The sequence below is a fragment of the Lissotriton helveticus genome, chromosome 4_1 (genome assembly GCF_964261635.1).
Source record: "Lissotriton helveticus chromosome 4_1, aLisHel1.1, whole genome shotgun sequence".
In the NCBI taxonomy this organism is placed as follows: domain Eukaryota; kingdom Metazoa; phylum Chordata; class Amphibia; order Caudata; family Salamandridae; genus Lissotriton; species Lissotriton helveticus.
The window spans coordinates 702954553-702976081 of record NC_136063.1 but is presented as its reverse complement, the minus strand read 5'-3'; the positions used below and the strand labels follow the sequence as shown (position 1 = coordinate 702976081).

At 47.2% G+C, this 21529-nt stretch overlaps 1 protein-coding gene across 1 annotated transcript in view; it reads right to left on the bottom strand.

The window, feature by feature from the left end:
- PRKDC (protein kinase, DNA-activated, catalytic subunit) overlaps window positions 1-21529 on the bottom strand; it is a 3158350-nt gene that overhangs the window by 1741931 nt on the left and 1394890 nt on the right. Inside the window, exons 53-54 of the mRNA XM_078687323.1 lie at window positions 5732-5856; window positions 5500-5649 (exon numbers count right to left, since the gene is read on the bottom strand). Coding sequence (XP_078543449.1) covers window positions 5500-5649; window positions 5732-5856 — 275 coding nt within the window. The remainder of the gene's footprint in view (window positions 1-5499; window positions 5650-5731; window positions 5857-21529) is intronic.

Genomic DNA, 21529 nt, shown 5'->3' with positions numbered 1-21529 from the left:
AAAGAAAAAAACTGACATAGGAGCGCCGGGGTGGGACTTATGTGACCTCGCTGACGTCACGTACGCTGACGTCAGGGTGGAGTCGCGTGATGCGGTCCCCCGGTGCGCAGGGATGCTTTGGTAAAAGTTTTCCGGATCCAGTCTCACGACTGGGGATAATCCTACATTAAGGAATCTGCAGCTAGTAGTCTCTGTGAGAAGTTGGCCTGGTATATGATGTCCACTATTCTAGTGGGCACCTTGCACCAGTCCAATCGACTCTTATTATTGGTAAGTTATCAAGTCTATAGAAAGCTATCCAAGGAGTAGCAGGGGAGAGCAGCCTTCAGGCTAAGACTTGGAGATGAGTTAAGCAAGTTGTTTTACCATTTATAATCTCTTGAGTACCAAATGAAAGCACACCACACAAGGTATATATCAAATATATATGTATTTATTCTAAACACAACCCCTCTGGACTCTTTATGAGGTCAGAGGTAAAGGTACAATAACAAGGAACTTAATTAGCATACCTCACAAACCATATACTAAAATAGTAATATAAGAACCACATGAGGAATAGAAAGCAGGCCTAGGGCCTTTAGAATCGCTGGGGCTACTCAGGACAACCAAACGTTAGGATGTAGGAGGCCCACGGGAGACGCGTGCAGTGTCTAAACACAGCTGCGGGTTACCATTGACTTTCTATGGAGAACAAACACGTTACAATTTGAAAGATTAAGGGTGCAAGGAGGTGAACTGCGATGGAACCCTTTTAGAATAGGACACTTGGAGAGTCAATACCCACGGGAGCACCAGAGTACTCGTGTTACCTCACCCAGGAAAGCCGGGTGCATAGGTGTCTTTTCGTGTCTGGTTTCGTCGTCGATTCCAATAGGAGCACGGTAAACTGAAAGTGCTCGTGGCCTACCGTGAACCGCAGGTAGCGCCGATAGGCCGGCAGGACGGGGATGTGGAAATATGTGTCCTGTAAGTCCAACCCTACCATTCAGTCTCCAGGGTCTAGGACAGCCAGGACCTGAGCTAAAGTCAGCATCTTGAACTTCTCCCGGAGAAAGCCGTTGACACTCCGGAGGTCCAAGATAGGGCGTAGGCCTCCTTTGCCCTTCTTGGGTACCAGAAAGTAGTGTGAGTAGCAACCACATCCTACTTCTGGCCCAGGAACGCGCTCGAGGGTCCTGTTGGCAAAGAGGGCCATAACTTCCTCCTGCAGAAGTTGCAAGTGGTCCCCCGAAATGCGGTGGCATGGCTGGAGGGGTCGCCTCAAGGGGAGGGAGTGAATGGCCCTGAAAGCTCGGACTAGGAAGGCTTCGAGGCAGATGCTGCGGGAGCGGAAGTGGACTGACCTTGCCGTTGTCCCCCGGCACCACCACGGCGGTTACCACGTCCACGGCCGCGTTGAGGCTGTTACTGCGGCTTGTGGCTGGCAAGACGTGGGGGGCACCCCTTCCTTGGCCACGAAAGGGGCGAAAAGCAGAAGTTTGCTGGTGCTGGCCCGAGAAGCCCAAGGACTTGGCCGTAGCCCTCGAGTCCTTGAAATGCTTAAGAGCACCGTCTGCTTTGTCACCAAAAAGGCGACGGCCATCGAAGGACATGTCCAGCAGCGCCCGAGAAATTGGCGGACCTCAGCCAGGCGTGGCGGTGAACCGCCACCGTTGTGGAAATCACCCTTCCCAGCGAGTCCGTGGTATTTAGTCCACACCTGATGGAATAACGCGCAGCATCCCGCCCTTACGCAAGGGCTTGGGCGAGCCGAGCCCGGGCCTCGTCCGGGCACTGGGGCAGCACGTCTGCAACCGTGTCCCACAAAGAATGGGTATAATGGCCCAAAAGGCAAGCGGTGTTGATAGACCGCATCCCCAAACTCAATGAGGAGAACAGTTTCTTCCCAAACTGATCAAGAGGCTCCGAGGAGCTTACTGGCAGCTGAAGCACATCAGTGAGGAGTTTAGTCCTCACGGCCGCAGCAGGGAGCTCAAGAGCCAAGGCCTTGGCTGCCCTGCGTAACACCACACCATATGTAGCACCCTCCTCCGTAGCCACGGAGGGAGGAGAGATGAATCCAGTGTCGGGCGATGTGTCCAAAGCACTTGCCTCCCCTAGCTCATCTGCCCAGGCCTGGCTCAACTGGCACTGCTGTGCCAGAGGGTCCTCAGACCCCTCCCAGTCCTCCCCTTCATCCGTGTCCTGGTAAACAGGTTGGAATGACGAAGTCGGGTCGTAGGTGAAGGTGTCACCCATCCACGCCAGACACGGCGCCGAGGGGCACCGTTCCGACGTCAGACCCGGACTGAAACTGGGGCCAACGTCGTCGGAGGACAGCGCCGGGAGCGACACCATTGGGGTCGCCCCCAGCGGCGGAGTCGTGAGGTCAACTGGCGTCGACCGGGATCCAGGCCTGGATCCCACAGGTACCTGCGGCGTCGGAACCGAAGTCGACGAAGGCGCCGGGGCCGAAGCCGCAGGCCCGCTAGGGCCCCCAGCCGGGTCTGCAGGGCCCGGAGGCGCGCCGACAGGCCTCAGCGGAGGGAAGTGAGTCCTCATGGCCACGAGGAAATCATGTATCTCCTCTGGCGTCGCTTGCAGGCCAGGGACTGGAGGGTATGGGCCTGGGAGAGGCACCTGCGGCTCCGGTGGAGCCGTGCGGGCGGTGTCGCCCGAACCCTCAGCCGTGTCCCGCGAGCAGCGAGGGGAGTCAGAAGAGCAATGTGGCCTCTTCGACTTCTTTTTCAAATGCCTCGACTTACTGGAGGACTTGGAGCCCGACGAGTGGTGGTGATGACTCGACGAGCGACGACTACGGCTCCGCGACCGGTCCCTCGACTTCCTCCTCGACCGGGACCTTGAGCGGCGCGGAGCCGACTGCAGGATCTCGAGCAGCATACGGGACCGCTCCCGCCTAGCTTTCGAGGTCTATGCTTGTGGTTGGCCCCGAGGCAGTTGAGACACCGATGGTGGGGGTCGGTCTCCGACATCAAGCGGTGACAGGCGTTGCACGGCTTGAAGCCAGGCATCCCTACGGCACCAGGAGTCGAAGTCCACTCGAAAAAAGAGATCCAAAATAGATCAAAAAGTTAGTCAAAAAATGACTAAGAGTACTGCTCTTCCCGGATCTGCGCTAGCTGGCGCGGAAAAAAGAAGAATTGACGTCAGTGCACGAGGGCGGCGTCTAAGTACTCCGATGACGTCATCCCGGCTATCACGACGCTGACGACAGACGCAGAGCCGCAGACGTCGACTACCGACGCGCAAGGGTACTGCTGACGAAAACATTCCGGATCCAGCCTGAGGCCTGGGGATATTTTAAGGTAAGGAATCTAACACTAACCTGTTTCTTTCAGATATAAAATATCCCAACATGTCTATGTCGGACTCACAGAAAGCCTTGGGATTCACGTCCATCTGAGTTGAACTGATACATCTATTGTATTTGTCAAGAAACATTAGTTCTGACAGAATTGTAATAGGTGAACCAGAATCGGCCATAACGAGAACCTCAATATTTCCAAACAACGCATTACACCTGGGTCATTTAACTCTCTTTGTATCAAAAACAGCATTACATCCAACAGTCAACACATAATGTATTTGTTTAGAACACATTTCAACAGAATCAGTCATCTAAACACTTAACTCTCGTAGATTTTTTTCTACATCTACAAACTCCTTGGAAGTGACCAATTTTCTTGCATAGCATGCATCTTATACCCATTGAAGGACAGTTAAGATTATTGCTGAGATGTGTCCTAGAGCCACATCTAAAATAAAAGGTAAGACCCTTTTTGAAAGGTTGCCTACCAGGTTTAGAAATATTAACTGCATTCACAGAACAGCACCACCATGCCCAGAAACCTTTAAAGCATTAAGAACGGCTGTTGATGTAACCATTGAATGATCAACGCTTTTAGCAATATAATTTGGTTCCGCGATTGTTGGTTTTCTACAACTAAAAAGACGTTCCTGAATTTTCTTGGAAAAACAGTCAAAAACAAATTGATCCCTTATGTAAATATCAGTATGTGCCTCACATTTGCATGTGGCTCCCAGCACCCGTAATGCTGAAATATACTCGTCAACACTCTCATCTGCGCTTTGCCTCCTCATGAAGAAGTTATGTCTCTCAAACTTTATACTTAGCTCTTCATTATATTGTTTTCCCATGCGAGCCAACACCTCCTTGTAAGCATCCCAGTGCTCACCATCACCAGAACTTCCTTGGGGAGGAGCAATAGAAGGTACATTGCTTAATACTTGCTGAGCTACAAGACCCAGACAGCCATATAATAATGTTACCTTGCATGCAGGTGGGAACTTGACAGCGTCAATGGCAACTATATGACTCTCAAAAATTTGAATCCATTGTGGCCATCTAACAGTGGGCTTTCCTGGATGTTACAAAAAGGGAGGAGGCTGCGCAAACTGCTGTAAAGTGGCCATATTGCAACCCCACAACAATAAAAAAATAAAAAAATGAGATATGGCAGTGGAGAAATCCAAGGCAAGTAGTTAAATGAAGCAAACACCAAAAATAAGTTTCAGAGTGAGAGACGACGAGGAACAGAAATTTAAATAAAAAATCATTTCCTCCTTGCTTCCCTTCTTCTTTCCTCTTTAAAAAAATATTAATCATGTGACTGTCAGTAAAGCTAGAGGCTGTCCCCGAAAATTCCAAAGAGTGTGGGGAAAGTGGAGAAGGTACCATGGCCTTGACGGAGGGTTGGGTTCCGATTGATGTGCTAAGGGTCCTGCTGATTGGGACCGTGTTTTGGGGTCTTGAGAGGTGGCACGGTGGTCTCCGACTCAAAGAGGGCCGCTGGCCGTTTAATGGACTATGCGAACAGATGTACTGTAGAAGGGGGTTGGATTTTGATATGCTGATGACTCTGGTGCTATTATTATGGTGGGTGGGTGGGGGGCCTGGGGAGCGCAGAGGTGTATGGTTATTCGCTTGTGATGTGCCAGATGTGTTTATGTTGTTACAAATGCAAATACACATATTTAAAAAAATAAAAATCATGTGACTCAGTGTGAAACAGTGTTAAGGTGAGCCTGTCACGAGAGTGCAGGCTTGAAACCAGAGAAAATGTAATAGTGAAGGGTGTACCTGTCACCATGAGGACAGGAAAACCAATAGTAAGCTCAAAACAAAGGTGTGCCTGTCACATGAGTGCAGGCAAACCCTAATCCTACCTGTGGATGTGGATGTGGAATCTAGGGATCTTGACAGGTGCTGCGAGCTGTCAGAGAAAAGCTCAGATTAAGGCCTTGACGAGGTGCCCAAAGCAAAATGGCTGCCACGTTGATGACCTTTACGTCTTGACCTAGCGTTGCCTAGTGATGACACCACGCATTCAGGCACCTCAAGTCTCCTTTGTTGCCCGTAAATCAGTTACAGCAATGAGCCACAATAGCACAGTATTTCAATAGCTGAAGGTTTAAGCATGATACAAGAAACAAACATCATGAAACAAACAATGCATATAGGCCCTCACACATTACCTGTGATTCATGACCTGGTTGAAGTCCTTACTCTTTAACTGGATGTAAATATCAGGAATCTCCTCAGCTCTGTACATTACCACCTCAAGGCAGTAGGTTTTTAGTACCCCATGAAGTTTTGGAAGCAAGTAGAAGACAACTGTCATAAATCTGTGAACAGATGAGCAGAACATTTCTGAAATTGTTGAAGTAAAAACTAAAGCATGTGTTGGGCGTATGTTAGCTGTTTTACCTGTCAGCCAAAGGAGGGAAGTTCTTTGCCACTTTATTCAAGCACATGATAAATTTGTCCTCCTTTGTGCCTTGATGCTTTTTTAGTTCCTTGATGACAAGATCAAAAATGGGTCCATCTATAACCTACAAAAAAGATATATATAATTTCATGCTGCAGCTATTCTGGAGTCAAACTTAAACAATCTGATGTTAGATGAAGAAAACACGACCTCATAAGCTAGGTAAAGAAGACTTGACTACTTTTAAACCATTAGTATCATCTGCACACTTTAGGTTTGCTTTCTCATTTTTTTTTAACAAAGAAATCGTTTAACAATTAAAGGGCTAAATGATGATCTCTGCAGATTTCATAAGAATTCTGTGGCACTGACTACAAATGGCACTGTATTCATACAGCACTTGTTGCAACTAGTATGGCAAGTAAAACTCAACGCGCCCTAGGAAATTATATAGGTACATGATTGCGTGCATGAAAGTATTGCGTGGTGAAGACTATGTGAAGGAGATGTTTTTCAGATCGTCAAATTGGGTAGAGCATAGATGTTGCATGTAGAGAAAAATGTTACCTAAATGCTGATTATGAATGAAACAATGAATGAAGTAGCACTTATTGAGCGCGTAGCTACACGGAGGCATCCCAGCGCTAAGCGATTAAAAAACGAAGGGAACGGTGGAGTCATTTAGGGGAAGAGCCACGTTTTTAGCAATTTACGAAAGGCCTGATGGTTGGGTTCCTTTCTTAAGTGCTAAGGAAGGGAGGTCCATAGTTTTGCGGCATTGTAGGAAAAAAGCCGACCACCACTTCTGGCCTTCTTAATCCTGGGTACAATGGCCAGATGCAGTTCATCTGAGCACAGCCGCCTATAAGCCCGATAGGGCTGAACCATGGAGTGATTGATAGCTGGTCCATTCCCTCCTAACATCTTGTGAGTGATGCACAAAGCCTTGAAGTTAATTTTCTCCTGCACAGGGAGCCAGTGGAGGGACTTCAGGGCAGGTTTCGCAGAGTGCCGATTCGGGATCCCCACGAGCATCCTTGCAGCGCAATTCTGCACTGTTTGGAGTTTTTCAAGTGATGAGCTTGGTGCACCTAGATATAGGGCATTACCGTAATCCAGCGTGATAGGAAGAGTGCCTGGACCATCAGCTTCCTCGCCTGAAAGGGGAGAAGGGGAAGTACTTTGCGAATCATCCTGAGAATGCCATAACAGGAAGCCACAACTTTCCTGGTCTGTGCCTTGAAGCTAAGGTCCTGATCGAGCCAGATGCCCAAACTCTTTATCTCAGTCTTAGGGGCGGGAGCAGGGCCCAAACAAGCTGGCCACATTATGTCAGCTTTAAAGAGGGAGGGATTGCCAAGAATCATGATCTCAGTCTTGTCGCCATTCAGCTTTAGATACAAGTCATTCATCCACTTGGTGACTTCTTCAAGGCAGGGACGGAGGCCATTGGAGGCCTGTTCAGGGTGATTCAATGCTACGACCAGTTGGGTATCATCGGCATAGGTCACTATATGAACCCCAAAAGGAAGGACGATCTCTGCAAGCGGAGCCATATAAGCATTAAAAAGGGTGGGGCTCAGGGACAATCCCTGAGGGACTCTGCAGTGAAGGGGTAAATATTTTGAAGTATGTAAGTAGCATGTGTCTTGCTAAAGCAGGGAAGAAGCTGTTGATGGGTCAGTAGTGAATATAAGTGAAGAGTAAGGTGGTGTGTGTGTATGTGTGTAGAGGTAGCATGTGTGAGGATCAAAGAAGGGCTTTAATTTTGGTACAGCAAGCAGCAGGCACAGCTAAGTCAGTGAGGGTTCCAGAATACCTGCATCCTCAGCATCAGTCCAGTGTGCTCTTTGCCACTGATCCAGTCAAAATGATGCTAGGTCATTTGTTTGTCCTACTTTGTGTGGTGCAAATGACCATATTGTACTCTGTGGTACTGGCAAATGGGAACAGTTATAATTTCAGCACTTTCCGAAGTAAAAGTTACTCACCTTCAGAAATGCTTTTTCTCATGAAAGGTTAGTAATCTGCTGCCACTGACAAAGGTAAGACACAGACTGGTGCAGCAGGAGGTGCTGCTGCTGCAGCTGTCAACTCAATGGATTTTGTAAGATTCTTGCTGCCCCAACTAGTGATTTGGCAGATTGCCAGGTGGCTCCGCAACAGTGGGTTCATTGGTGCAGAACCTGGAACTGCCAGTTTAGGTAAGTTGAAGGATCCAAGTCCACCTTGCTGGCTTGCGTTTTTTTTTATGTAAACCCTCAATTTATGAAGTGGTAGCTGAAAAGGGCAATGTTAATTTCTACTTTTACAGATCATTATCTGTTCATCAGAAGTGGGCGACTCTGGAAAAGGTAAAGCCTTTTCCAACTGTCAGGCTTTTCATTAGAATGGGGTATTTTTCTGAACGAGAAAGAAATTCGCCCCTTGTTGTGTTATATTAATGTTTCTTGCGCCAGGAAAGTTACCTCTCAATAGGATGGGTTTACATTTTGAGGGAGAGGCCAACCATGAAATCCCTCTACAACAAGCCTTGGTTGGCAACAACTCGACTTTTCTCCCCCTAGTTACTTTGGTATGCATAAATGAGTATTTGCAGCACTTCGTTAAGATGTGGTCTACCCTGAGCCACCACAAGTATGTGGATCCAGATCTGAAAAACTGATGACATGATTTTCTACCATAAGTCTTAAGTCAGATTTGACAGGAACAGAAGTACACTCCCATAAAGAAATAATTTGAAAACTGTTATAATAGAAGAGGCTGCTCCACATCCAGGTCTTAAGAGCATAAACAAAAAACTGATGCCAGGTATCTTAAATGGATCCTAACCTTCACAACCAATGGGAGAAGCATAACCATGGCTTGAGATACAATAATGTCCCCTGGCACCACCACGAAGAAAATTCCTAATAAAGTGTGTGGACCTAGTGTAGAGTTAGGAGCGTACTTACAGATGAAGATCCTGCAGGAAAAAATATCCATCAGCAAGGCTAGGTGGCCATGGAGTTTCCTAATCTGAGATACAAACGCGTTCCGAAATTTAAAAAATGTATTAAGAAGGTGGGCCCTTCATTTCAGGAATTGCACTACACTGGAATTTCATTTCTGAGGTGAATCTTTTGTCCAGCATTTCGTCATATTTGTACGTGCTTATTTTTGTCTGGACAAAGCATGGTAAAAAATTGTCTTGAGAACCTTTCCAGAAAATTCTGCTTACAACTGGGAACCAGTGTATCATATGCAGGCTGAGCTGATGTGGTACACAGGAGACGTCCTGCTGAACTGTTTTTAACTTGTTTCACCTTCAAAGCAGATATTTTCATGAACAAAGTAAGGTATAGACCATTTGCCTAGTACATGCAGGCTAAAACAGGGTTGAATGTTGTATTCAAGTGACTGAAGCCCAGTGAAAGCAAGTCCTTATGGCAGTGTTGATTTGTGGTCAGGGCAGAGTTCAGTGTCCAAAGTTATTTTAAGCATCATTACTGCAGGTGCTGGTAGGGAAAAAGTCTGTGGGCCTCAGCATTACAGGACCTGTGTGCGTCAAAGACTAGCTTGAGGATTTATGTCTTCTGTTGTTCTGTTACAGTGGATTTCTGACCATCCAGTGGAAGATGACAGAAAGGCAGTACTCGAGTGGAGAGCAGCCTGTGTTTGAATTACTTTCAAGTTGTGGCCTGGAAAACCAAATTATTATATGAGATAGGGAAGATGTTAAACAGAAATGGTGCAATCACAGTGCTCTGTGGTATGCTGCATTCTCTTGACTGAGGACACATGCTGAAGATGTTGTCAAGGTGATCTGTGTGCTGCTGGACAAAAAGAAAAAAGGCCATGTTTAGGGCTTTGTCTTGTATTCCAGTGTTATGGAGATTTTCAAGCAGAGTGGGGTTATGAACCATGTCCAATGCAGTAGAGCAGTCTATAAGCAGGAGGGCATCCACTACTTTGTTGTCCATTTGGAACTTAAATATGTTAGGATGGATTTTGTTCTCCCACAGTGTTCCTAGAGCTAAATGTGGTCAATGACTTAGATGAATGTAACTCTTTCAAATAACATGCATATGGATGTTTACAATAGTTATTAGATATTATGCCTCTGCACATATACAATTGCATTGATGTTCTTAAAGCCATCAGCTGGCTGGAAGAAATATATGCAAGAACAAGTCTATAAACTCCGACAAGTTTGCACTCCTGCTTAAATGAGTTGCTGACCTTGCAAGTGTAGACTGTTTTTAATGATGCGTTGGTGCTGTGCCCTACAAAACAAATATTTCCAGGAGAGTGTTGTAGCGAGATATCTTTTTAGTTACATCAAATTGACTGAATACTGCACTAAAGCTCAGTGTGCATTGTATTCAAGCAAAGATACTTTCATTACAGTATCAAGCAGTGCATAAAACGGAATAGACTCAATCGTTTTTCATGTGTGTATGCCTCTGTGACTTTGTTTTATAACTGGCTAGGGTTGCTTTAACTTTCTCTCTGCACTAGCTCGGAGAGAAAGCCACAGCAACCTTAGAATAACTCTGCTCAGCTTAGTGAAGAAAATTAGAATTTCAATTGGTATGGAGTCATGGCCTTTCAAGCAAGGTGGTAATACTGTTTTCTTATTTTTGTAATAGGGCCCGCTACCTTCTAGAACTATTCACTCATCCTGAATTTTTACAGGATAAGATGTAGCTCCAAAAGGCAGATAATTGTTGGAAGAGGGGAACAGAACTGGCTTTGTCAAAAAGAAAAACACTGCTTGAATACAAACAGTCTAAAGAGTAACAGAAATTCGAAATATGAGCGACAGGGGGAACAGAAGGAAAAAGGAGCAGAAGTAAAGCCTCTGATGAGAGCAGCAACCATAGAATGCAAAGTTGTGGCAAAACAAAAACTCAATCTGAGCCCCTTTAACAGTAAGTGAGATTAATCTGGAAATAACTAAAGAGAATACAAGAAGGACTACTAAAGTCGATCTTAGATTGGGATGTGCAGTAGGTTTTAGTAAGGCAAAAGGACGCATTCTCAATTAGAAAAAAGAATCCTGGATTCTCACAACAACTTGATTGTTCTATGAATGTAGATCTCAACCATGGAGCACATCTAGCCTTATGCGCCATGGACTGCTCAGACGAAAAGAACAAGTTACCTAACTTCAGTAACGCCTTATCTGGTAGAGACTATATCTAACCGCAGATCCCCGGTGGTCGGTCTGAAGAGCAATTTCGAATAAGGAAGTCCTGGAAGACCGAATGGGCTAAGTGTCCATTCAGCAAGGACGCTGTCAGCTGCGGTGCGGGTACTTTAAAAAAAAAAAAAAAAGTCTATTCTTATAATTTAGCACAAGTTCTTGTTCGCACCTTAACTGCTTTTAATTTCCAATAACCTTACCTAATTCCCGGCAACTCCTCGGCCCCGGTCCGACGTGGCTTGTGCCGTTTGTTCGGAGGGCCCCTGGAGTGTGGAATCTCGTCTTCTGGGCGGTTAGCGCTCTAGCTCCTTGCGCTCACACAGTATTTAGGGGGAGCATATACTCCCGCACAGCGGGCGTGCCAAAGGCAAGCCCGTCTGTGCCCGTCCGCGCCTGGCCCGGGCCGAGGGCCAGAACCCCTGCATCACAAAGCCCAACACACATCACCACTCTAGAGAAGACCTATTAGGTTGGAGACCTAGGTCAGCGACTCCTTGTTGCCCAAGGATTAACACTTTGATGGAGCCAAGTAAGGGCCCAAACTGCAACTTACGTTTCTCTTATGATCTAATTGAACAGCCGTTACCTTCTACCAATCACAAACAGCTAGAACCTATCATAGAGATCAGGGCCATGCTACTTAACACTCGCTCATTATTTAGATATAATACGGAAATGGCGGAGATGATAGACAGTCTCAAGCTAGATCTAGTATTTGTTACGGAAACCTGGGCCAATGAGACCTCTGACCCGGACTTATTACAAGCTTTTCCCTCAGACTTTAAAATTACTAGAGCAGACAGACCCAATAAAGGAAGTGGCGGACTTGCGATTATCGCTAAAAACGAAATATCAGTTAAGGCATCCTCGCTGGGCACCTCACAGGACTGCGAACTGCTCGCGTTTCAGATCCTACTCAACCATAATGACTCCTTGAATGGCCTTTTAATTTATCGACCACCTAAAGCTCAGCTACACTTCCAACCCTAAGATTAACATACACAAGATACTCCCGGCAGTATGGTCAGACCATAGAGCAATCATATTTACAATCAAATCTACTTCCCAAAAAAAGCAGTGTCCGAACCACCCGCGATTCATTCTTATCGTAACTGGGCAAAAATCGACCTTGACCACTTTCACACACTACTTCAGGAGAATGAACCTAACTTGGGACTAGACACCAACTTGGCGGTCCAGAATCGAACTGAATGGATCACTCAGGCAGCCAACACAGCTGCTCCTCTCCTAACTTCCTCTACAAGAAGGAAAAAACCATCTGAACCTTGGTTCTCAGACAAGTTAAGGACTCAAAATCAGTTGTGTAGAAGGACAGAAAAACAATGGAGATTAAATTATAATATGGAATTGAAAATAAAATATGCCCAGTCTCGGGCCATATATAAAAAGCAAATCAAGGAGGAAAAATGCAGATACTATGCAGACAAAATTGCGGCAACTAACAACTCAAGCAAAGAGCTCTTCAAGACAGTTAAAAAACTGGCCAAACTCCCTGACAAAGCCACTACAGGCGTCAACCCAGAATTCTGTAATACTCTGGGCCAAGCCTTTGCCGACAAGGTGCAAGCAGTCTATGATAGCTTTTTAAATACCCCTACTGAGCCTCCTCCGGCAAAAACTGTCTCCGTCCAAAATCTTACTAGCTTTTCCTTCTCCCAACCCAGCAGGGATCAAATTATACAAACTATTAAAGAAACAAAATCAGGGGCTCCCTCAGATCCATGTCCCCCTAAAATATTCCACCTCTGTCCGGAGAAGTTCAGCACTCAACTAAACAAGCTGTTCTCTGGAATCATACTCCATGGGAAGTTCCCCGTGGCTTGGAAAACAGCTTCTGTGCTTCCCTTGGTAAAAAAAAAACCCGCCTGAACCCAGACGATCCCAATAGTTATAGGCCCATCTCCAGAATTCCTTTTTTCTCTAAGGTTCTGGAGAAAATACTCAATATCCAGCTTTCTACCTTCATCACCACAAACAATCTGCTAGACCACTCTCAAATGGATTCAGAGAAGGCCACGGGACTGAATCTGCATTAATCACTGCAAGTGAAGAGCTCAGGAAATCTCTTGACGGAGGCGGGAAGGCCGCCTGATATTATTAGACTTATCGGCGGCCTTCGATACCGTCAATCATAATATACTAATTACGAGACTGACTGAGCTGGGTGTCCACATTTCCGCTACGACGCTACTGTCATCTTATCTCTCTGAAAGATCTTTCAGAGTAGAAGTAGACATAACAAGCTCACAAACCTTCCATCTTCATTGCGGAGTACCGCAGGGCTCATCCTTGAGCCCCACGCTCTTCAATGTTTATGTGGACCCTCTGGCCGCATCGATCAGACAGTTTGGGTTCTCAGTAATCAGCTATGCAGATGACACACAAACTGTAGTGTCAATCACCAACAATGAAGACGAGTTGGCAGAACGTTTCAACATCTGTATGTCCCACGTTAACAACTGGATGCAATCCAATTGCCTAAAATTAAATGGCAGCAAAACCGAAGTCCTACTGCTGGGTGCCAATCCATTAGGTCGGTCTCCGAAATGGTGGCCCACTGAGTTGGGTGAATGCCCTCCACCAGTTTCCAAGTAAAAAAATCTAGGGATAATTTTCGACTATCGGTTAACCTTCGATAGCCAGATCAACTGCCTTACGGCAAGGTTCTGGGCTATATTAAAATTGATCAGAAAGATTTGGTCCTTTATTCCCCGGATGCCCTGAAAACCGTGGTAACTGCCCTCGCAATCTCCAGGCTGGATTATGGTAATGCTCTTTACCTAGGGATCCAAACTCAACATCTGAGTAAGCTCCAACGCCTGCAGAATGCAGCAGCCAGATTGATCTTGAACATTCTCAGGCACGAATCAGTGTCCCAGCGGCTGCCAGTCCGGAAAAGAATCTTATTTAAGGCACTCTGTATTACGTTTAAGGCACTCCAAGGAAGAGGACCCTCTTACCTGACTTCTAGAATAAAATACTATGTCCCGTCCAGGAATCTCAGATCTACACAACTGAAACTGCTTCAAGTACCTAGGTTTAAGCAGGTACGTTGGGGAGGAAGGAATTTTCTGCTAGGAGGAGCAAAACTCTGGAATCTCCTACCTTTCTCAATCAAAAGCAGCACGAATCTCACCTCATTCAGAAAATCACAAAAACCTGGCTTTTCCAAGCAGACCTTTAACTCGCCCGCATCTATCCTGATTTGACCTCTTAGTCCTCAGCGCCAAGACGTCCCCGGGCGTTCCTACAGAGCTGACTGTCCAAACAATGTTTGGTGAAGATGTGCAGTGAAGCCCACATTGCTGCCTGACAGATATTCAGAACAGGAACGTTGTGAGCTTAATGCAGTGATCACAGCTTTTGCTCTCATGGACTGAGCTTGCAAACCTTCTGGAGGATGCTTCTTGGTCAATGCATAAAGCAAACACAAAGAAATGATGAATGGAGCGCTGAAACTTTTCACACTCTCCCCCAGTAACAGATCTGGGTTGAATCTTCATTGTTCTTTAGCTCACTTCGCCGCCCCAGTTCCGACACAGGTATATGCAAATCAGTCTTGACCCTGTGACTCATGGGAACAGTCCAGCCCGAACTGCCAAGCCATGTCTTCCCTGGACCGGTAACAAGCAACCTGGGACCGGTTTTGGGCTAACAAACCCTCATCAGCCAGGCTAGCTTGAATCCAGCGGCAAAGTGAGCAAGGGACACACGTCTGGGCATACCCTGCCAACTTAGGGCTAGCAAAGCAAACACAAGGAAATGATGGACGAAGCGCTGAAGGGTTTTGCAAAAGGCAAGCAGGGACACCTGAAGCATGGCAATGGCACCTGCCAATTTTCCGATTGGCTGGGGGAGACAGAAAAAGACTTGGCCCAATCCTCTACTATGGTACCTTCTCTTCTACTATGGTATCCTTCAATGCTCTGTAAAAGGGAAGAAGGGGCTCCAAAACATATGCCCCAAATGGAGAAGCTCAGTCAGAACTTTGGTTTTAACCTCCAAGGTTGCTAACTGGAGGCGAAGTACTTTGGCTGCCCTATGCATCACCATGGTACAGGAAGCGGATTTCTCCACGGCTGGTTCAGGGGGTGAAATAAGACCTATTTCTGTTGAGCTATAGAGGCAGCTAGCCTCTTGCAAGTACTGGTACCAATCATACTATTGGTAGGGATGAGTAAACTCATCACCCGGGTCATAATCATTATCGGAGACCATCCTAAAAAGGGAATGCAAAGTGTGTTGTCTCCTTTCTGGAGGTGGTACATCAAGTGGGGAAAGTGGTATATCAGGCATTATCGGGTGCAACTTCATTCAAGGTTAACCGGATTTGGAGAGAACTATCAGTATCTCCCCCCACAATGTCAACGGAGTCGGCACAGGCGTTGAAGTGCCCAGGGCCGGCATAGGTTGTGGTGCCAGAAACTGGGTCGAGACAGAAGCCGGAGGAATGATGGACTTGGAAGGCACCACGGGCGAACTCGAAGGCCCCTCAGAGGGAGTTTGCAGGGATCTGAAGAACAGGAGCATGACTGGGCAGACTTCTTTGATCGGATATGACGTGGCTATTGGGCCCAGTAACATGGGTTGCACTGCAAGTAGTTACAGTATCAGCTCAGAAGTAGGCCGACTTTGAGAGTGAGAACGAGCAGTGTGGCGCTACCTTCGTGCCTGCTCAGGTGAACGAGAGTGCCACAAGGCAGTGGAATGCCACTTCGAGTTCTTGTGTTTCTTTTTAGACTTAACTGACAATTTGGACCATGGTGAAGGCTAACCTCTCAAGCAGCCCCCCAACTCTGGTAACAGAAACAAAGTTTGGATGCGGACCATGAGTTGGAACCATACCGGTGAGGAGCCTTCCTATCCTTGCCAATCTAATGTTTTGCCTCACGGCCCCATATATCCTTCAAGTTCATCGAAGTACAGTCAGTGCAGACCATGGAGTTGTGGCATGACCCTAGAAACCACAAGCACACCCCCTGGGGATTTGTCACAGACATCTCTTTGCGACAGTCCCTACAGGGCTTAAAATCTGTCATCTTTGGGGGTGACATCCCTTGCACACTGAAGAAACATTTTGTGGTAAACATAACAGAGAAACACAAAGGGAGCTCCAGCTCCAAATCTGGTGTCGCAGAATGACAAAAACTGATGTCAAAGCACAGGGTTGCAGCCTGAAAATGCTCACACTTCATTTCCTGAGTGGAAAGATGTCAGTCTAGAGCCTCACTGCGCCACCTGACCACACGCTGAGGTACTGCTGAAAAGTCTTCGGATCCAGTCTGATGCCTTGGGAATAATAAAAAAAGAGATTATTCTGTGGCTAGAAATCTCTATCAGATAGTGGGGTATTAAGGAACAGAGCCCCTATTTAGCTGCCATGCAAGAAGCTTCAGGTAGGGAGGGTGCTGGTTAATTATAATGGTTTAAATAAGTGCATGATCTCTTGAAGTAGGACTAGCATCAGTTTGTTTCTCAGAGCACTAATAAAAAGCTATACGATTGAGGAAACAAAGTTTGCTGTGAGTAATTGGGCTGACATATAGCACTTTAGAACTGATAGATTTGAGAGATTAAATGGTGTACCACAACCTGAACCCTTTTCAAAAGTGGCTGAGCCATAATGTGGCATCAGGTATTACATTTTGATATAGCAAATTTAGGTATAGGAGTTGCAACTCAACCCAGTCACGAGGAAGGGTATCTTTTCAATATGCTTATTGTTTTGTCCTATGTTTTGTGGTCATTGAAAGAAGTGGTTGCTTCAAACACTGACAAAATTAAGGATTATCAATGGTTTTTGCTGTGTTTAGATGATTGCATTCTGCACAGCTTATCTGTGAGAATTTGGTTAAATACAGTACAATAGGGCTCAGGGTGAACTCGAGTGATTATCAAGCCTCTTAGAATAGATATATTTTATTGTATTACACACATTATTTTTTTTGTTTAAATGTCCTTATTTATTTTAAGGGACACAAATAACGTATGATAATGGCATACATATTATAAACCCTGCGGCAGGGTCTGCGAGTCTGAAAGCTAAGACAATAGCCGTGAAACCAAAGGACAAGAACATAGCAAATAACAGAAACTTCTCCCCTCCCCCAATTCCCCCCTCTCTCGCCTCTAGAAGGCTTAAGGTGCGCAGCAATGATGTAACCAAGCTCCCCTCCAATTCCAGATTGCCTAACCCTCTGTGCCGACATCTCAGTTGATGATTCGTACTGAGGTGGGTCTGCTAAACGTAGAAGTCTCAAGTATTTGGGGCAGGAGAGTTCCTTTAATTCGGAGGTCAATAGCGACAATATAGGTCCCCACAAGTCATGAAAGGAAGCCCCTGGCTTGGTCAGTGAGAGGGAGATTTTCTCCATTCCGAGTAACCCCCCCAGTCTATGCAGCCATCCGACATAGGTGCCTTGAGACCCTTACAGGTGAGTAGTCGCGCTTAACAAGCACATGATTGATTGATTGAGGTAGGCGGCGTTGTTTTGGGATAGGATGTTTTGCCTAGGAGAGCGTAAGATGGGAAGCGAGGTATTTAAGACTGGAAACGAGAATCAATGTAATCCAAAACCTGTTGCCAGTTGTGTGAAAGCTGGGGGCATTCCCATAGTAGATGGGTCAGCGTACCCACTGACCCGCAAGCTCTCCAGCATAAGGGACTACGTGCAGGATTACCTCTATGAAGCTGTGGAGGTGTCAGGTACCAATAAGTTACTATATTCGTCGCAGTCTCTATATTAGCAACACTTTGTGCAGAGTGGCGTTCCCTGTAATAGATGTCCAGCCATTCCTTCAGCGTTAACCACTTGGATGCTAATGACAAGGGTAACTCGTCATGGAGTGCCCATTCATTTCAATGGAAATTACATTCAATGTCCAGGCTCTATCTTAGCATCCAAGTGGTTAAAGTCCTGCCCAGATCCCTCTACCATCTCTGCTGACTAGGTGTTTTCCCAGGACTGGTACCCCCACAGATGAATTTGTAAAGATCCGTAGTCAATCGAGTATCCGTGTGTCTAGTGAGTAGCCATTTTTCAAAAGACGTCAGCTGTCTTCTTGCCCCCTTTCGTACCTCTGGCTGCAATGCCCAGTGTCTAATCTGTTGGTAACAGTAATGTTCATTTTCAGAGAGGATATGCTGTGCCCGCAGGTCGTTAAAAGACAACGGACACTCCACGTCAAACAAGTGGCCTACCGAGCGACAGTCTGTTTTTGACTAGTATTGTCATTTTAATGGCTGTGACATGGCCCAGCCAGGACAGCGAATATGGCCATCATTGCCGAAGACAGTAAAAAATCTGCCGCAGCAGGGCCGTGTAGTTCAAGATGGTACAAAAGGGGGTGGTGACAGTGCTCTGAATATTGTTTGCCAGTTTCAGTCCCAGGTATGGGATAGAGTCCAGAGCGAACTGAAGGCAGTGAGACCGTTTTAGTGAGTCCAACGTAGCTGGACTGAGAGTCAGACACAGAGCCAGGGACTTGCTAACATTCATCTTGAATCCCGACGCGAGCAAGAAGCTTTCAAGCTCTGTCAGCAGGGCAGGCAGCGACTGTTTCGGATGCTCCAGGGTGGCGACCACATCGTCAGCATACAGGCTGATTTTATGATCACCCCCACCAAACTTTACTCCGGAGATTAAGGGGTTCTCTCGCACTGTTTTTGCCATGGGCTCCATATATAGAGCGAATAAGAGTGGTGAGAGAGGACACCCCTATCTTGTCCCTTGTTGGATAGGAAAGGGGCCGAGACTACTCCATTTACACGGACTGAAGCGGTAGGGACGGTGCAACTAGCGAAGACGCAGCTGACAAAGCAATCCGTCAGTCGAAAGTAAGGTAGGGTGGCTTTAAGATAGGGCCAGTGTACCCTGTCAAATGCCTTCTCGGCATCTACTGAAAGGACCATGCGTTCGTACGGAAAACGCTCAGTTTTGTCAATGAAATGGAGAAGATGATTAGTGTTGTCCGAGCACTGGCGTCCCGGTACAAAGCCCGACTACTCACGGTCGAGTAACCCAGGAAGGCAAGATGAGAACCTCTGTGCCAGAATCCCTGTGAATATTTTGAGGTCAACATTAAGGAGAGAAATAGGACGCACATTTCTGCTTATCCTTCCCCAGTTTAAGTATGACCTTGACTAACGCCACCAGCATCGAGGGTGGAATAGGGGAGGACAAACCGATCGAGTTAAATACCCTCGTTAGGAGTAGGGCAAGGATAGGACAAAATGTCTTGTAGAAGAGGGAAGAGAAGCCGTCCGGGCCCGGAGACTTAAGTGGCTTTAATCGTGAGATGGTCGGAGATAACTTCCTCAAGTCTAAGCGGTGCTTCAAGGTCCTTCACCTGACTAGGAACCAGACTGACTGTGTTAATACCTTGTAGATACTGCGTATGAGCCATTTCAGGAAGTTCCTGCGCCTTGTACAGGGATGCGTAGAATTGCCGGAAGCCCTCTGCAATGCCATGACCTGTGGTCTGCTCCTGCCCAGTGCTATCTATAATCAAGGGAACATTGGCCAGTTACCACTGCCCTCGCAATTTGCTGGCCAGAAGCCTCCCACACCTATCCCCCTTGGTATAAAAAGGCATGCCGAAGCCTCAGTGCCACGTGTTCAGCCCAATCGATGTCCGGGCCGGCAAGCTGGGCTCTCGCCGCCGTCAATTGCTTCCAGACCCTGGGAGCCCCTGTCCTCTGGTGCATCCTCTCCAGTTCCGCCAACGAGTCTGAGAGCTGCTCCCTTTGTTCCCTCTGGGATTTGTTATCCTGTGCGGATATTGCTAGAAACTCCCCCCTAACTACTGCCTTCCGTGTGTCCCACAGCATGGCTATGGGGGTGTCCGGCATATGGTTGATGGACAGACAGTCCTCTATAGACCTGGTAATACACTGAACTACCACAGAGCACTGTTGCATCGTCTCTCTTAACCTCTGCAGCCGCCAGGTAGGGCGCGGATAGGAGAGGGCTAGAGATAAGTGCACCGCTGAGTGGTCTGACAGTGCACCAGGAAGCATTTCGACCTGTTGGGTCTGTTGAGCTACCGGGCCAGGGGTCAATATGTAATCAATTCTGGCGTACGTCTTGTGGGGATAATGGGCCGTATACTCTCTTGACATCGGGTCCTCCATATGTCTGTCAGTCCCAGCTCCCGTAGCATCTGTCTCCCTTTGTCAGAAAGTGCCCCCGTTTGGCCATATCTCTGGATGAGATTGAGATCCCCCCTATGACTAGTGATCTGTCCAGGGATTCGGCCACCCCTGTTACCACCTTGTGAAGAAACTCCTCCTGCCCTGAGTAAGGGAAATAAACTGAAGTAATGGTCAGCGCATGATGACCCAAGGTAAATGTGTGTGCTAAGAGTCTACCCTTGACTTCAGCCCGCTTGGGACTCACTTTGCCCTGGAAAGTCGATGAAACTAAAATGGCAACTCAGGCGGTTTTGGCCGAGTGAGAAGAGTATAGCTGATGGGGAAACGCCCTGGCCAGCAGCCTACGAGTGTCTCGGGCAGTGTGTCTCCTGAAAGAGGCATATATGTGCCCCTGAGTTTTCAAGAACGGAAAGGGCGGATTGCCTCTTTGAGGGGCTGTTAAGACCTTTGACGTTGAGTGAAATTTATTTAAAAGATGCAGCCATTGGGAAAGGTTTTGGGGACCTCTGTCATGGTTGTACAATCATGGTCAGCGCAAGGGCATGGGACGCTAGGGGATGGAGGCCCGACTGACCTGCGGGGGCCCGTCCCGCTGCGACAACCGCGGAACAGGTGTCTTGTGGCCGATGGAGAAGAGAACCAGTATAACCCAAAGACATGAACAAAAACCCAACAAGAAAACATGTAACCTCAAACATTTTCATAGTCCTGGGTGATCAACCCCTTGGAAAGGCATAAGATGTCAGCAGGATCCGTCACGCCCCCTTGCCCCGCCCAGGCCCCAAGCAAGTACGACGCTGTAGCATTCAATTACAAACTGTAGTAGCTGTACCCCTTTATGTCGGCATGGCCAAACCTCTCTTAGTCCGCGTTAGCAGGTTCCTCTCCCAGAGAGGCAATGACTGCCTGCTTCTCCTTGGCGATGGTCTCGGAGTCCTGCCGAAGGCAAGATGCAGAGCTGCTGATCTTCCTCCAGCCACCGGGTCGCAGCTGGCGCCGTCTGGACCCTGGTTGCTCAGACACGGTCAGGTCTGCATCAGTCAGGCCAAGCGATTTCTTGGCGTCCTACAGGGAGCGGATCTGGACCAGCGAACCCTCCCACCTGAAGATCAAGCAAACGGGGTGACCCCATGAATAAGATATGTCCTTGGAGCACAGGTGTGAGGTGATCGGCCTGAACTCTCTTCTTTTTTGCAGGGTAGACGCCGTCAGGTCCTGGAAGAGCAGGGGTTTTGTAGGTCTGAATTCAATGGGATGCTTGGCTTGGGCCTCGCGGAGAATCCTCTCTTTAAATAGGAAGTCGTGTACACACGTAAGTATTTCTGGAGGGGGCGCCGATGCCGCTCTCTGGTTGGTTCTGTCTAGCTTGATCCATTGCTCCGGAGGGGAGCCCAGAATGGAGCGAAGAGCTCCTCCACAAAAGCTTCAATGTCC